The sequence below is a fragment of the Gekko japonicus genome, unplaced genomic scaffold (genome assembly GCF_001447785.1).
Source record: "Gekko japonicus isolate JY-2015 unplaced genomic scaffold, Gekko_japonicus_V1.1 scaffold2300, whole genome shotgun sequence".
Lineage (NCBI taxonomy): Eukaryota > Metazoa > Chordata > Lepidosauria > Squamata > Gekkonidae > Gekko > Gekko japonicus.
In genome coordinates this window covers 125,863-139,383 of record NW_015169853.1, presented here as the reverse complement: position 1 = coordinate 139,383, position 13,521 = coordinate 125,863, and the positions used below count along the sequence as shown (strand labels likewise).

The 13,521-nt window shown below is 51.3% G+C and overlaps 1 protein-coding gene across 1 annotated transcript in view; it reads left to right on the top strand.

The window, feature by feature from the left end:
* The window catches only part of PIEZO1 (piezo-type mechanosensitive ion channel component 1), a 143,026-nt gene that overhangs the window by 30,603 nt on the left and 98,902 nt on the right, over positions 1-13,521 (top strand). The window contains exons 3-4 of the mRNA XM_015417362.1: positions 5,048-5,143; positions 13,240-13,362. Coding sequence (XP_015272848.1) covers positions 5,048-5,143; positions 13,240-13,362 — 219 coding nt within the window. The remainder of the gene's footprint in view (positions 1-5,047; positions 5,144-13,239; positions 13,363-13,521) is intronic.

Here is a 13,521-nt window from a genome sequence, read left to right as displayed (position 1 = left end):
TCGAAAAAGGCTCCCTGCAAATACTGCGAGGGGGATGACCGTGCAGAAGCATTCTCTTTGCTGCGTCATTTTTTTTTTTGAGAAAGTTTTTAGGCAGAGTAACAGCCCAAACTGGACCTCCCCGCATCCCTGCACTCTACCACCTCAGTCTCCAGCATGTAGGTGAATCGGGCCTTTGTCTGTCCAGGGATGGCCCTTTGCCGATATTATTATTTGGTGTCGTGGTTAAGTGTGTGGAGCTGGGGTGGCTCAAGTGGTTAAGACGCTGAACTGCAGGCTGTGGAAGGTCAGTAGTTCAGCAGTTTGAGACCCGAGTGTGCCGCATGACGGAGTGAGCTCCTGTCTCTGGTTCCAGCTCCTGCCAACCTAGCAGTTTGAAAGCAAGAAATTGCAAGTAGATGAATAGGTACCACTTTAGTGGGAAGGTAACAGCGTTCCGTGCGCCTTGGCGTTTAGTCATGCCGGCCACATGGCCACGGAAACGTCTTCGGACAGCATTGGCTCTTCGGCTTTGAAACGGAGATGAGCACTGCAACCCTAGAGTCGGATTCGACTGGCTTTCGAGCAAGGGAACCTTTTAAGTGTGTGGACTCTCAAAACTACAATAGAAGTCACGTTGGATAGCAACAAATATATAAGTGTGGTACAGAAATATATAGAATCACCACCTAATGGATGCAGTAACAAACAACCTGAATTATTTGTCGTAACACCCCACACAAGATGTTTTTACGGGAAAAGGGTTCCCGCCGGTATTAGAATACTTATCACAACAGCAATTCCTTTCCTCTGAGTGGTCCCAATTACGTATATGAATTTGAAGTTCTGTTCAGTTAATATTCTTATTAAGTTTCTCTTTTTATTATCTATGCACGCAGGTTAATCAGTTAAATACATTTGAATTGTCATATGTTCTATATAAATCTAAGATACTAAGAAACCTGTAGCAACGTTGCAATGTTTACAGTTGCTTTTGGAAATCACATACTTGAGTAGATATTCATATTACTTTGTATTGCAGAAGTTAAGTTTTCGCTTAAATGTTTTGTTTTCCTCTCAATCAATTTGCCCAAATAGGGCAAATTTGACACCGGCCGATAGTTGGTCAATTCGGTCGGGTCTAAGGTTGACTTTTTAAAGAGAGGGCGGACCATTGCTTCCTTAAGTGCTTCAGGGAACCGTCCCTCCATGAGGGACTTGTTGATAATCTCCCGTACAGCACCTCGAAACCCCTCGTGGCCCGCCTTAATGAGCCAGGAAGGGCACGGATCTAAGGAGCATGTGGTTGGGCGCACAGTCACAAGCGAAAAGGGTTCCCGCTGGTATTAGAATACTTATCACAACAGCAGTTCCTTTCCTCTGAGTGGTCCCAATTACGTATATGAATTTGAAGTTCTGTTCAGTTAATATTCTTATTAAGTTTCTCTTTTTATTATCTATGCACGCAGGTTAATCAGTTAAATACATTTGAATTGTCATATGTTCTATATAAATCTAAGATACTAAGAAACCTGTAGCAACGTTGCAATGTTTACAGTTGCTTTTGGAAATCACATACTTGAGTAGATATTCATATTACTTTGTATTGCAGAAGTTAAGTTTTCGCTTAAATGTTTTGTTTTGGATGAGCATTTCTAAAAATTCAAACTACTTATTTGTATTTGAGCAACTTAAATAAAACAGAATTTGTTTTTTAAATGTGCGCAGACTCTAATCTGGGAGAACTGGGTTTGATTCCCCACGCCTCCACTTGCACTTGCTGGATGACCTTGGGCAAGCCATACTTCTGAGAAGAGCTGTCCTTGAAAAAGAGCAGTTTCTGTCAGAGCTCTCAGTCCCACCTGCCTCACAGGGTGTCTGTCGTGGGGAGGGGAAGGGAAAGGAATTTGTAAGCCACTCTGAGACTCCTTCAGGTAGTGAAGGGCAAGGGGTATAAATCCAATCTGATTGGTGCAGTGCCAGTTTGGTGTAGCAATTAAGTGCGCGGACTCTAATCTGGGAGAACCGGGTTTGATTCCCCACTCCTCCACTTGCACCTGCTGGATGACCTTGGACAAGCCATAGTTCTGTCAGAGCTGTCCTTGAAAAAGAACCGTTTCTGTCAGAGCTCTCTCAGCCCCGCCTACCTCACAGGGGGTGTCTGTTGTGGGGAGGGGAAGGGAAAGGAGTTTGTAAGCCACTCTGAGACTCCTTCGGGTAGTGAAGGGCAGGGTATAAATCCAATCTCCTCCTCCTCCTCCTCCTTCATTTCTGTCCCAAATTTCTCTCCAGTACGGGACACAAAGAGGCTTACACCCTTCTCCTCTCCTCTGTCGTATCCTCACAACAACCCTGTGGGGTAGGCTAGGCTGAGAGTGTGGGACTGGCCCAAGGTTGCCCAGCAAGCTTCTATGGCACAAGTGAGGGTTTGAACCTGGGTCTTCCGGATCCTAGTCCAGCGCTCTGGCCCCCACACGACACTGGCTTTCGCCCGGCTGCTCACCCATAATCCTGAAGACTGAGAGCCAGGCTGGTGTCGGGTTAAGAGTGTTGAGCTAGTACCTGGGAGACCCAGGTTCGAATCCCCACTTGTACCACGGAAGCTCACTGGACGACCTTGGGCCTCTCGCGCTCTCTCAGCCGAGCTTACCTCACAGGGTTGTTGTGAGGATAAAGTGTAGGAGAGGACAATGATGTAAGCCGCCTCGGGACCCCGGGGGGAGAAAGGCAGTGTATAAATGAATTAGTGGAATTAAAATTAATTCATTAAGACCAGTGTTCCCTCTAAGCTGAGTGAATGTGAGCTAGCTCACCGTTTTTTAGCCTCCAGCTCACAGATTTTTTTTCTTAGCTCAGGACGGATGGCTCCAGAGCAAACTAATTGATGCAGCAGCCAAACCGCTCACTCACAGCTTTAATGCCAGTAGCTCACAAAGTAGAGTTTTTTCTCACAAGACTCCACAGCTTAGAGGGAGCATTGATTAAGACCATCCTTTGGAGCCTCTCCTAGGCCTGGGCTGAATGGGACACTTTAATATCCCCCCCCCCTTCTGATTTTTTAAAAGGAAACATTTTTCTGTATCTGTGACTCAGTGGTTCTGCACATGTGAGGAACCAGGTTCAGTCTCTGGTATCACCAATTAAAGGCTCTCCGGTAGCAGGTGTGGCTTTCTTTCCTTTCCGTGTTGGAGACCCCAGAGGGTTGTTGCCTGACGGGCTCGGGGGTGGGAATAGCTGGTTCTTGACCCATTCAACAATTTGAGCCAGAAACAAAGAGCCAGCATCCAACTCGGAGCCCTCAAAAGCAGGCAGAAGCCCAGCTGTGGCCCTCAGACTGAAAAATGGGCCACCACGGAGAAGGCCGTGCTGAGCTAGATGGAAAGACTGACTCGGTAAAAGATCGTTTCAGATGTTCGCGGACATCGCAAGCAGCTGGAGGGGTGGGGGCAAAAGAGGAGCGTTCCAGCCTCTGCAAATGTTTTGTCTCTCGCTGCTATATTTATACAAAAGGCACACAAAAATATCCAGGGACAGTTGAAACCAGAAGCTGCAGGACTAGAATGCATTAGCGAGGGTGATGCTGTGTTTCGTAACCTAAATAAGGAGCTTTGGGGTGCTGTCTTTGCCAAGAGCATTTTGCGTCTCCCCCCCTCCCCCACATGTTTCAGCAGTTGCAGATTCTCTGTTGTTCACGTCCTCCGCAGGGCAGCTGTCTGAATGCGTTCTTAGCATTCCTGTTATCTCTTTGGCTTTTGCCTTGTGGTTTGGTTCTTCCTGCAGACTGTATACTGAGGAGTGTGCATTGTCTCTCCGTCCCTCCAGAATCCCGTGTTTCCAGCGAAGAGGGTTCTTGGTTGCAAAAAGGCCTGTCCCAGTAAATTTGATGTTCCTTACGGTGCCGTCAGGTTCTCTCGTTCTTGTCACATCTGTGGTGTGCTTTTCTCGAGTTGTGCCAGCCAACCCAGAGAGGGCCTTGACCCTAGATAGCCCTTGGCTGTGCGGACTTGGCTTTTGCTCAGGTTTTGTAACCGTCTTTTCCTTCACTTGGAGCCATCCAGAGGAAAACATCTGTGGTTTCTCTGCTCTCTGCCAACCTGCCGGGTGGTTAGCCACGGCTGATCTGTGTGTGACCCAGGAAAATGATAGCTTGTTCAGGCCTCCTGGCAGGCCGTTGCCTTCACCCCTGAGCATACACACCCCCTCCCCAAGTTCCTGCAGAGCGGAATGGAAAAACATAAAGGCAAGGAACCTGGAAAAATCCAGGCAAGAGTTTGTTCCCCTTCTAGAATCTCTTTTTCCTTGTCACGTTGTGGCTGAACCCCTGGGCCTACATCTGCACCAGAGTTGACTGCGCCCCAGCTCAGTTTAATTTTTTGTAGCTGCCAGGGAAGTGAAATAGCAATAATGTACAGACTATTCTAGAGAATGCACAGAGTGCCTTCACCAGCCCCATACTCTGAGCTCCGTATCCATGCGTGTAGTGGTTAAAGTGTCGGATCGGCACTGGTGAGACCCAAGTTCAAAATCCCTACTGTGCAGTGAAGCTCCATAGGCCAGTTGCTCTCTTTCAGCCTCGCCTACCTCACAGGATCGTTGTAAGATTAAAAGGTTGCAAGAGGGGGCCACGTAAGAGACCCTGGGCTCTTTGAAGGACAGGCGGGACTTAGATGTCGCCCTTTTCCGGATTGGCTGGAGCGGCAGGGTTGTCGTGGTTTGGAAGTTCAAGGCACATTTGGACGTCCAGTGGCCGAGAGTTCCAAGGGCGGCACAGAGTCCCGCGAGCCATGCGTCTGGCTGGTCTTTCAGCTCAGGCAGAGTGAGTTTATGCTCATGCTTGACAGAGAAGAGTCGGTCTCCAGCCTCCGAATCGCTCTGCAGGGGCGGCCACACCAGCGGCTGCGATTCTCTGGCAGCTTCTCTGGGAGGTCTTAGTCTAAACTGGGCTTCAAGTCCTTCTCTCTGTCCTCCTGAGTCTTCTTGCTTCTGACACGGTAGAGTCTGTCTGGCCAGCGGCAGCATCCGGGAACTGGCCTGTGTTGATCCGCTTTCTCTGTGTTCCTTTCCCCAGCCTGCCTCTTCCGGTTCAATGGCCTCTCCTTAGTGTATCTTCTCTACCTCCTGCTCCTGCCGTGGTTCCTGGGTCCTACGGAAGACACCATTAAAGGTAAGAGCCCTGCACTGGTCCAGCTTTATCCACCTGGGTAGGAGCGAGGTGGCTGCCGTTCCCAACTTTGGGCAGCCCAAGATTTGTAACTGGCTCAATTCTGCAAATCGTCATAGAGTCGGAAGGGGCCTCGGAGTCCAGTCCCCCGCTCAGCGTGGTGGGGGTAGAAAGTTGCAGCTGAGATACGGTGAGCCCGTAATGTTTTCCAGGCAAGAGACATTCCGGGGTGGCTGGCCGTCGCCTGCCTCTGCGTAGCAACCCTGGACTTCCTTGGTGGTCTCCCATCCAAGTACCAAGCGGGGCTGACCTGCTTAGCTCCCGATAATCTGATGAGATCAGGCTAGCCGCGGCTGTCCAAGCCAGGGCTCATCGCAAGAGGTCTAACGCAAGAGCATGCCAACTGACAGCGGTTTTCAGACTCCGCTTGAAGACCTTCAGTGAGGGAGAGTGCCCCCCTCCACACTGGTAACTGGCTCCATTGTCGGATTCTCATCCCTGCAGGGAACATAAGAGAAGCCAGTGTTGGATCAGGCCAGTGGCCCGTCCAGTTCAACACTCTGTGTCACACAGTGGCCAAAAATACCAGGTGCCATCAGGAGGTCCAGCAGTGGGGCCAGGACACCAGAAGCCCTCCCACTGTTGACCCCCCCCCCAAGCACCCAGAATACAGAGCACCCCTTGCCCCAGACCGAGAGTTCCTCTCTATACCTTGTGGCTAATAGCCACTGATGGATTTCTGCTCCAGATGTTTAGCCAATTCCCTCTTGAAGCCGTCCATGCTTGTAGCCGCGCGCCACCTCCTGTGATAGTAAATTCCATGTGTTAGTCACTCTTTGGGTGAAGAAGGACTTCCTTTTGTATGTTCTAACCCGACTGCTCAGCAATTTCATTGAGTTTTAATTCCATATTTATGAATATGACTAGGAAGACTTGGAATAAGGACTAGACAGTCGGGAGAGATGAAGTCTCAAAGATGTAGGCCTGGGAGCAGAACATGCAGTTGCAAGCATCAGAAGATGCACCACGAGCTGTCCCACCCGCCCCCATTCCTAAGCATTCCGGAGAAACTCCTTCTCAGCTTGCTTGCGCATTAGACCTAGAAACCTGTCCTCTGTGGGGGTTTTTAATGCCCGTTGCCCGGTTATAAGGTCAAGGGCACATAGTAGCTGCTGAAGTACCAGTGAGAGACCTGCGGCCTTGGAACCCTTGGCCGAGAGTTTATGGTCTGCCACAGTCTGTGTTGTTCTGTCTCTGTGGCCTCCGACCAGTGCTGGGCACCAGACGTGGCAGAGGAAATTGCAGGAGAAGCCAGAGAACGACTGGGGGGGGGGAGCAGAGCTCTAAAATTCCCTTTGCCTCCCCCCAGCTTCCTTCTCCTCCCCCCCCCCGTGTGCCACCTGTGGAGCTTCGTTTCACGTTCTTCCTTTCTGTCGCCCTCCTTGCATGGGTTGGCGTGGGTTTCCTTCCTGGAACACTCCCCCCAAAGGCTTCTGTGCCGCGTGCCCCGCTTGGTGTGCCCGGCCCTTCCTGGCAGGCTCCTGGCTGCATGCCACAGCTGCCTCCTGTCTCTGATAGGAGACGCAATGAGCCTTTCCTGTTGTGAATGGTGGGGGCATTTTGCCCTGCCCTTCCCCCTGGAGGCTGGAGCCAGGAGCAGTGTTCCCTCTAAGCTGAGTTAGTGTGAGCTAGCTCACAGTTTTTTAGCCTCCAGCTCACACACTTTTGCCTTGGCTCAGGAAGGAGGGGCTCCAGAGCAAACTAATTTATGCAGTAGCCAAATTGCTCGCTCACAACTTTAATGCCAGGAGCTCACCAAGTAGGATTTTTGCTTACAGGGCTCCACATCTTAGAGGGAACATTGGCCAGGAGTTCAAGGGATTTTGTCCTTCTGACGCCTGGAAGGGAAGGGAATTTTACACACACACACACACACACACGCTGATGCCTGGAAGTCTTGACCCAGAAAGAAGCCAGCATTCACTAGAGATGCTTTGCTCCACTTCTGCCAGAACCTCACTTTCCACCTCGTTTTGAATCCCGAGGTTCACTTTTTTCTGCCCCAAAGAACCTTTTCTTTTAAAACCTTGCAAAGTAGATGAAACATGGGCTGGTTCTTTCCTGGGAAAATGTGGCGAGACCAGGAGAAAGGGGGACCTGAGAACAGATTCACTTTTGCCAGCACACCACAATGGAGAAGGCCAAATTGGGCATGAGTTTGAATACCGCGTTTCCTCGAAAATAAGACACTGTCTTATATATATTTTTTTCTCAAGAAGACACACTAGGGCTTATACCACAAATGCATAGAAATCCTGCTAGGGCTTATTTTTGGGGTAGGCCTTATTTTCGGGGAAACAGGGTACTGGGCTCCGATGCCCTTTTATTTCTTTTATTTTTTTATTCTTCAGATTTGTACTCCGCCCTCCCAGCCGAGGCCGGCACAGGGCAGCTTACATAAAATCACCAAAAAAACATTTAAAATAGTACAATAAACCATTTAAAACAGTATTAAAACCAATTCACAATTCCATAACAAGTGCTCGTTTTGCTGTTACTGAGTTCAAGATGGCTACCATCAGCGCTCTCTTCCCATAGCCGGCTCGCAGGTCCTCTGGAAATGTCTTTCAGGCGGCTGGCACAGGCTGTCGATATAAATTCCAGAGGCAACAGGGCTTCTTATCGTAGTTGTTAGAGGTGGCGGCAGCTCCAAAAGCCTGCCAGGAGAGCTCTGTTTTACAGGCCCCGTGGGATTGTAAGAGGTCCCGCAGGGCCCTGATCGCCTCTGGGAGCTCATTCCACCAGGATGGAGCCACCACAGAGAAGGCCCCACACCCTGATTGTCACCATCCTGGTCTCCTTGAGACTCAGGTGGGCCAGTCGGTTTTGGGCTCCTGAACGCAGTGCTCCCTGGGGAACATGCGGGGAAAGGCAGTCCGTCAGGTATGTAGGTCCCTGACTATAAAGGGCTTTTGCCTCCCTGATGGTTTTGCAGGGGCAGCTGCCCTTTCTGTAGAGCAATGAGCAGAGCCCTCAGCAGGCTGTTGCGGTCCCTGAGCTGTCTAGAGATTCTCACGTAGAATCCGTGTCCTGTAACACGGCATGCCGTTCACGCTTCCGCTTGCAGCACCGTAAGTTGTCATTAACATTCATATTTGTATATGGGAACTCAGCGGTAATCCACCCAACAGCCCTGTGAGGTAGGCCTGTGCTATCCCCAGAATCAGCCCTGCAAGTAAGTTCAGAAAAGTTACTGGTGGCAGGAAGTGCCCTCAAGTTGCAGCTGGCTTACAGCTTACAGCCAAATTTAAAAAAAAAGTCACAAACCCTGCCTGTTCACATAGAAAAAAATGAAACCTTTTTCAAGAAGCCTTTTTGCATGTTTCAGGGGGGAACCTCGTGTTTGCCAAAAGTAGGCAAGTGGCTGTTGACAAGCCTTCTAGGGATGCCAGCCTCCAGGTGGGACCTGGGGATCCCCCGGAATTACAGCTCATCTGCAGACCACAGGGATCAGTTCCCCTGGAGAAAATTACCTGTCAACTCTAAAGCCTTCCCCTATGACACGTGGGGGGGGGGGAAGCCATTTGCCAAAAGAAGGTAGCCTGCCTTAAAAGCAAAGCATGGTCAGTTTGTGGCTGAGCAGAGGTTTGGCGGTGACGTCTGGGTGTTACGCCACACACAAGGAACTCTAATCTGGGAGAACCGGGTTTGTTTCCCCACGCCTCCACTTGCAGCTGCTGGATGACCTTGGGCAAGCCATAGTTCTGTCAGAGCTGTTCTTCAAAGAGCAGTCCTCAAAAGAGCTCTCTCAGCCCCACCTACCTCACAGGGTGTCTGTTATGGGGAAGGGAAGGGAAAGGAGTTTGTAAGCTGCTCTGAGACTTTGAGTGAAGGGTCGGGTATAAATCCAATCTCCTCCTCCTCTTCTTCTTCTTCTTTTCTGCTGGCCTGTTCTGTGTCCAGTTGTGGTCGTCTCGTTCGGCACAACTCTTCGCCTTCTAGGCCTCTGCCTGCCCCACAGGTATATTTAGGGAGAAGTGAGGGGGGTGGTGTGTGGTACTAAAGAGGCCCTCTTCTTCTCCTCTCCTTCCTCTTGTGGTCTCCCCTCTCCCCGGTCCGGGTGGGCTGGTGTCTCGCTGGCCGGGTCACACGTCCCTGGCCCGGAGCTGAGGGTTTCAATTACACAACCCGGGTTTTCTATTCATAGCCGCTTTGCCGTGGAGGGGTCGGTTCTAACCAGCAGGGGTGTTGAAGCAAAGTCCTCCGAAGCAGCCAAGTTCCGTACCTGGATGAGGGGGCGGCCTGGGCAGAGGAGGAGGGCAAGGTCAGGCCATGCCCAGGAAGCCACCAGGAAAGACCACGCAAGGGGAAGTGGGCGGGGTCGGTCGCTTCCAGCGTGGCAGCCACAGGTGGGTGGGGAGAGACCACAGACGGCTACTTCCCTCCCCGTGATTGTCAAATCTGCTGTGGGCTGGATCCTGAGTGTCTTACCTGTTCGTTCGCAGGGCCCGACGGACTGTGCTTTTAAAAGCCTCTGCATCGCAGACCAGAGCGTTACTGCTAAAATAATGGCTGCAGCTCTTTAGGAACTTGTTCAGAACGGCTTTTGGCAGCCAAGCTTAAGCTGCGGGTGGTGTAATTGTTAGTTTGGATAGCAGTAACTGCAGAGGGCCACAGCTCTGTGTTAAGGGCGCATGGATTGCGCACACAAGGTCCCAGGTTCAGTCCCGGGCACCTCCACTTAACTGAGACCCTGGACAGCTGCTTGGCGCTCAGGGGAGATGGTGGTGGGCGAGAGGAACCACGGGTCTGACTTGGTAGAAAGCCGCTTCAGGCGTCCCTGTGTAAAATAAATACATTTGCTGGCATAACCGGGATGAAGTCTACTGGAAGGACCTCCAGACCAATACTCCCTCTAAGCTGTGGAGTCCTGTGAGCAAAAATTCTGCTTTCTGAGCTACTGGCATTAAAGTTGTGAGTGAGCAATTTGACTCCTGCATGAATTAGTTTGCTCTGGAGCCCTCCTTCCTGAGCGGAGGCAAAAATCTGTGAGCCGGAGGCTAAAAAACTGTGGGCTAGCTCACAGTTTTTTAGCCTCCGGCTCACAGATTTTTGCCTCCGCTCAGGAAGGAGGGCTCCAGAGCAAACTAATTCATGCAGGAGTCAAATTGCTCACTCACAACTTTAATGCCAGTAGCTCAGAAAGCAGAATTTTTGCTCACAGGACTCCACAGCTTAGAGGGAGTATTGGTCTGGAGGTCCTTCCAGTAGACTTCATCCCGGTTATGCCAGCAAATGTATTTATTTTACACAGGGACGCCTGAAGCGGCTTTCTACCAAGTCGCGGGTCACAATTCTTCCCCGGCGGACGGGACCGACCTTCCCCCTCCCTGCCTGCGATGGTGAACCAGATCCATAGTTGGAACTGCCACTAATGGCTGTACCCTTTTGAATATTTCATGGCCTTTCTTGCCAGCCGAGCCCTCCAAAGAGCTGGAAAGCAAACTTACGGTAAAAAAAACAAGCGAGGAAATTTATTTATTTTTAATTAATTTATTTTTTTGGAAGGGCCTCTCTCTTCCCCTCCTCGCTGGCAGCAGCCGTTGGGGTCCCCTCCTGGGACGCTCCGTGGCTGTCTTCGGGTTCTTTTTCTTTCCAGTCTGGAGAGGAAAATGTGAGCTCTCTGCTCCTCTTCCCGAGTGCCCCCCCTCCCGCCCACTCCCCCGCCGGCAGCGTCCTGAGATTTATGAGCCATGGCTGCGCACAAGGGGCTTAGCAGCATCTGGTGGAAGATCTGACTTGGGCCGTTCCACGCAGAGGCAGGAGCAGCGGCAGAGTCGGTTGGAATTTTCCAACCGTGGGCTGCGAAGGGAGTCGTCAGCGACCAAGAGGGGGCTGGCCAGGCGGGGGGGGGGGGCTGCGCTTGCTGCAGCCTTGGAAAGTGAGGTGCTGCTTTTGGGATGACCAAGGTGGGGTCGCTCCTGGCTAGGAGTCCCTGCATGCAGTGTTACCTCTAAGCTGAGTGAGTGTGAGCTAGCTCACAGTTTTTTAGCCTCCGGCTCACACATTTCTGTCTTAGCTTAGGAAGGAGGGCTCCAGGGCAAACTAATTGATGCAGCAGCCAAATGGCTCGCTCACGACTTTAATGCCAGGAGCTCAACAAAGTAGAATTTTTGCTCACAAGATTCCACAGCTTAGAGGAAGTTTTGCCTGTATGCCAGGCCAGACTGTGCAATTTGGGACCCTCCAGGTGGAATGCCGCCCTACAAGTTGTGGGGTACCATGCACAGCCGCATTTCTCCCACTCCCCGGCTGGGGGACTGCATCTGGTTTTGAGGCGTCCAGGTGGTACAGACTTCCTGCTTTGCCTTGTTAGCTGACTGGCAGGTAGAATTTCAAAAGGGGCCGTTCTTTCCTTTGTCGGAGTTGCAGCTAGGTGAGAAATGGCTCTTCCTGTTGAGATGCCTTGAAAGGTCAAGGAGCACCGTTGGCACCACGCAATAAAGTTTGGCCAGTCTGAGACTGGTTGGCGGGGCCCTGGCACAAGGGGAGGGCAGAAGTCCAGCAGCACCTTAAAGACTAACATCTATTCTGATAGATTAAGGGGGGGTTGCCTTGTTGGTCACAAGCAACAGGACTTGGGGGGGTGCTTGGGGGGACAAGAGTGGGAGGGCTTCTGGTGTCCTGGCCTCACTGCTGGACCTCCTGAGGGCCCCTGGTATTTCTGGCCACTGTGTGACACAGAGTGTTGGACTGGATGAGCCACTGGCCTGATCCAACACTGGCTTCTCTCCTGTTCTTGTGACAATGTTTGAGTCCAGTGGCACCTTTAAGTTTAATTCTTCTGGGTATAAGCTTTCGTGTGCATCTGAATATCTATTCCAGCATGATGTTGGAAGAAATGTCGGAACAGGCCAGTGGCCCATCAAGTCCAACACTCTGCCACACAGTGGCCAAAAATACCAGGTGCCATCAGGAGGTCCAGCAGTGGGGCCAGGACACCAGAAGAGGCATTATTAGACAAAGCTCACTTCTTCAGATGCAGTGGGAAGGAAAAAACTCATTTACCTTATTTTTACAGAAAATCACAGAAAGGAACGCCCCCCCCTCTGTGCTCAATGCCTCCCTGATCAGTTTTCCCTTCCCCTGCCAGTGTCCCCCTCCCTGGATAGGCTTGAGGTGGGGGGGGGGTGCAGAGAAAGAAAGCAACTTTAAATGCATTCTTAAAGACACCCCGTCTTGCCGGCCGGCTCGGAGAAGGCATTTGTCTCTTTAAATCCCTTCGCCAAGCCAGCCAGCCAGCCAGCCGGGGGAGGCAGGGGGGCTTGGAGGACACATTTAAAGTTGCTTTCTTTCCACGTCCACCTCCCTCCCACCATCTATTTGCTTTCTTTGTTTTTCCACCTCTTTCATTCTTTCTTTCTTTCCACCTCTCTCTCTCTCTCTCTCGCTCTCTCTCTCTCTCTCTCGCTCTCTCTCTCTCTCTCTCGCTCTCTCTCTCTCTCTCTCGCTCTCTCTCTCTCTCTCTCGCTCTCTCTCTCTCTCTCTCGCTCTCTCTCTCTCTCTCTCTTAGACAAATAAATAACATTAGCAAACAAATATCATTACCAATATGTTTTGACCCCTTTTGGCCGTCTCATTTAATGTTAATAAAAAGCAAATTTGCATATTTTTCAATAACATGTGTGTAGTATTGGTTCATGTCTCGCGGCTCTCGAGCATCCGACATTTATTCTGTGTGGCTCTGACGTTAAGCAAGTTCGGCCACCCTGGGCTAAAGTCTGGGAGACCCAGTTTCAAATCCCCACTTTGCCAGGGGAGTTTGCTGGGTGACCTGGGGCCAGTCACACCCTCTCAGCATAACCTACCTAAAAGGGTTGGTGTGAGGTTAAATCGGAGGGCACGACGATGATGTCAACCACCTCGAGTCCACTTTGGGGAGAAAGACGGGGTGTAGATGAAGTGGAAATGAATGAAATGAAATGGGCGGCTGGGTGGTGTGGAAATATTCTAACAAGCAAAGTAAAACGGGGCTTTGCTGGTCCCCTGAACCTGAGCCATCCCGCCGCACTTTCTGTAGGTCTTGCTTTGGCTTGCAGGTCACACAGGACGCCTCCTCCGCGCCCTCTTGGGCACCAGCATCCTCTTCCTGGTGGCTCATTTGGTCTTCCAAGTCTGCCTCTACACGGTGCCCGCTTTGGACCAGCTTCTGGGGCGCAACTGTGAGTACCCAGTGGCCGGCCGGCCTTTCGGGACCCTCTTCCGGAGCCTTTGGGGGGCAGGACTGCGTGCTGAGCGGCGAAGGGAGAGGTCCCCATCCGGAGCTTCCCTTGCAGAGCTAAGGATGGGAGGGCTGTGAAGGTATTGGGGGGGGGGGGGGG